This window comes from Oncorhynchus mykiss, unplaced genomic scaffold (genome assembly GCF_013265735.2).
Source record: "Oncorhynchus mykiss isolate Arlee unplaced genomic scaffold, USDA_OmykA_1.1 un_scaffold_219, whole genome shotgun sequence".
Classification (NCBI taxonomy): domain Eukaryota; kingdom Metazoa; phylum Chordata; class Actinopteri; order Salmoniformes; family Salmonidae; genus Oncorhynchus; species Oncorhynchus mykiss.
The window spans coordinates 498,761-500,999 of NW_023493688.1; the positions used below are offsets into that span (position 1 = coordinate 498,761).

At 48.2% G+C, this 2,239-nt stretch overlaps 1 protein-coding gene across 1 annotated transcript in view; it reads left to right on the plus strand.

Moving 5' to 3' along the window:
* The window catches only part of LOC110516582 (polycystin-1-like), a gene marked incomplete at its 3' end in the record, with an annotated part of 111,461 nt that overhangs the window by 23,908 nt on the left and 85,314 nt on the right, over positions 1 to 2,239 (plus strand). Inside the window, 3 exon segments of the mRNA XM_036973055.1 lie at positions 590 to 661; positions 791 to 862; positions 1,539 to 1,610. Of these exon segments, the coding sequence (XP_036828950.1) occupies positions 590 to 661; positions 791 to 862; positions 1,539 to 1,610 (216 nt within the window).

Consider the following 2,239-nt stretch of genomic DNA (forward strand, 5'->3'; position numbering starts at 1 on the left):
ACAGTTGTTAATGGGGGTCGACGTCATCAGAACCCAGTGACCAGTTGTTAATGGGGGTCCACGTCATCAGAACCCGAGGGACAGTTGTTAATGGGGGTCCACGTCATCAGAACCGGGGGACTGTTGTTAATGGGGGTCCACGTCATCAGAACCCAGTGACCAGTTGTTAATGGGGGTCCACGTCATCACAACCCGGGGGACTGTTGTTAATGGGGGTCGACGTCATCAGAACCGGGGGACTGTTGTTAATGGGGTAACCGCTGCTTTGCTCCAGGGCAGAACAGTGGGTTATTCTACCTTGCCAGCTCGGGGATTAGAACCAGCGACCTAGCGGTTAAGAGTGGCCCGATGCTCTTAACCGCTAGGCTAGTGGCCCAACACTCTTAACCGCTAGGCTAGTGGCCCTACACTCTTAACCGCTAGGCTAGTGGCCCAACACTCTTAACCGCTAGGCTAGTGGCCCAACGCTCTTAACCGCTGTGTGTGTGTGTGTGTGTGTGTATGTGTGTGTGTGTGTGTGTGTGTGTGTGTGTTAACATTCTGTCTCCCAGTCAGTCAGTAATTGTAATGTTTTATTTCCCCCTTACAGAGATCTGTCCAGGAACCGTATCTCATCTCTGGAACCAAGTCTCTTTGATCAACTCACCTCCCTACGAGAACTGTGAGTATAGCTGGCTGTGTGTTTGTGTGTGTGCTTGTCTATGTCTGATAACTTATCTCCCTCTCTCTCTCTCTCTCTCTCTCTCTCTCTCTCTCTCTCTCTCTCTCTCTCTCGCTCTCTCTCTCTCAGGTATCTACAGGACAACAGAATCAGTGTTCTCCCCAGAGGGGTCTTCTGCTCCAGACCCCTGTTCTCTATACTGTATGTCACCTAGAGGGGGAGAGGGAGAGGGGAATGAGGGGGGGGACTGAAAGGAGGAAGAGGGTGGAGAGAAAAATCAGTGTGGTTTAGTCTGTATTTAACTAGGCAGAACCCACAGGAGAGGTCTGGCTGTGCTGAGAGGAACACACACCAATCACAGAACCATTAAGCACAATTCTCCCTGCTCTGTCGGCTCTACTTCCAGATCTTTCTCCTTCTCTCCCTCCATCTATCTCTCTCTCTCTCTTCTTCTCTCCCTCCCTCCATCCATCATCTCCCTCTATAAACCAGTCTCAACCATCCTCTCGCCTCACCAAATGCCTCCACCCTCTCCTTCACAGCTTTCTTCTTGCCATCCAACCCCTCCATCTCTCTGCCACCCCTCCCCCCTCTCATTTCCACTCCTTTCTCGTCCCCCTTTCCTTTCCTCCTACAAGTCTGTTCCAGTGTTTTCCATCAGCCCTGTCCAAACCACCACACAGCCAGCCATTATGGAGGGTGGGAGGTTTAACTAGGGGAAGAGGGGCTATTTCATTTACATTTAATTGTACCTTTATTTTAGCAGGCAGGTCAATTACAAACAAGGGTAGAATGTAAAGTGTGGAGGTTAGGAGGGCGGCGGTTGTCACGGTGATATGTGTCTGTCATCCTCTGTCTCGTTCTTTCTCTTTTTCAGAGATTTGAGTAACAACCAGATCACCACCATAGAAGAAGAAATATGTGATCATTTATTTAATTTAACAGAAATGTAAGTCAGAGCTCTCTCCTCTCCTCTCCTCTCCTCTCCTCTCCTCTCCTCTCCCTCTCCCTCTCCCTCTCCTCTCCTCTCCTCTCCTCTCCTCTCCCTCTCCCTCTCCTCTCCTCTCCTCTCCTCTCCTCTCCTCTCCTCTCCCTCTCCCTCTCCCTCTCCCTCTCCCTCTCCTCTCCTCTCCTCTCCTCTCCTCTCCTCTCCTCTCCCTCTCCCTCTCCCTCTCCCTCTCCCTCTCCTCTCCTCTCCTCTCCTCTCCTCCTCTCTCTCTCTCAATTCAATTCAATTCAATTCAGGGGGCTTTATTGGCATGGGAAACATGTGTTAACATTGCCAAAGCAAGTGAGGTAGATAATATACAAAAGTGAAATAAACATTAAAAATGAACAGTAAACATTACACTCACAGAAGTTTCAAAACAATAAAGACATTACAAATGTCATATTATATATATATATATCCAGTGTTGTAATGATGTACAAATGGTTAAAGTACAAAAGGGAAAATAAATCAACATAAATATGGGTTGTATTTACAATGGTGTTTGTTCTTCACTGGTTGACCTTTTCTTGTGGCAACAGGTCACACATCCTCTTTCTCTCTGACTTTCTGTCTTTCTCCCTTTGTCT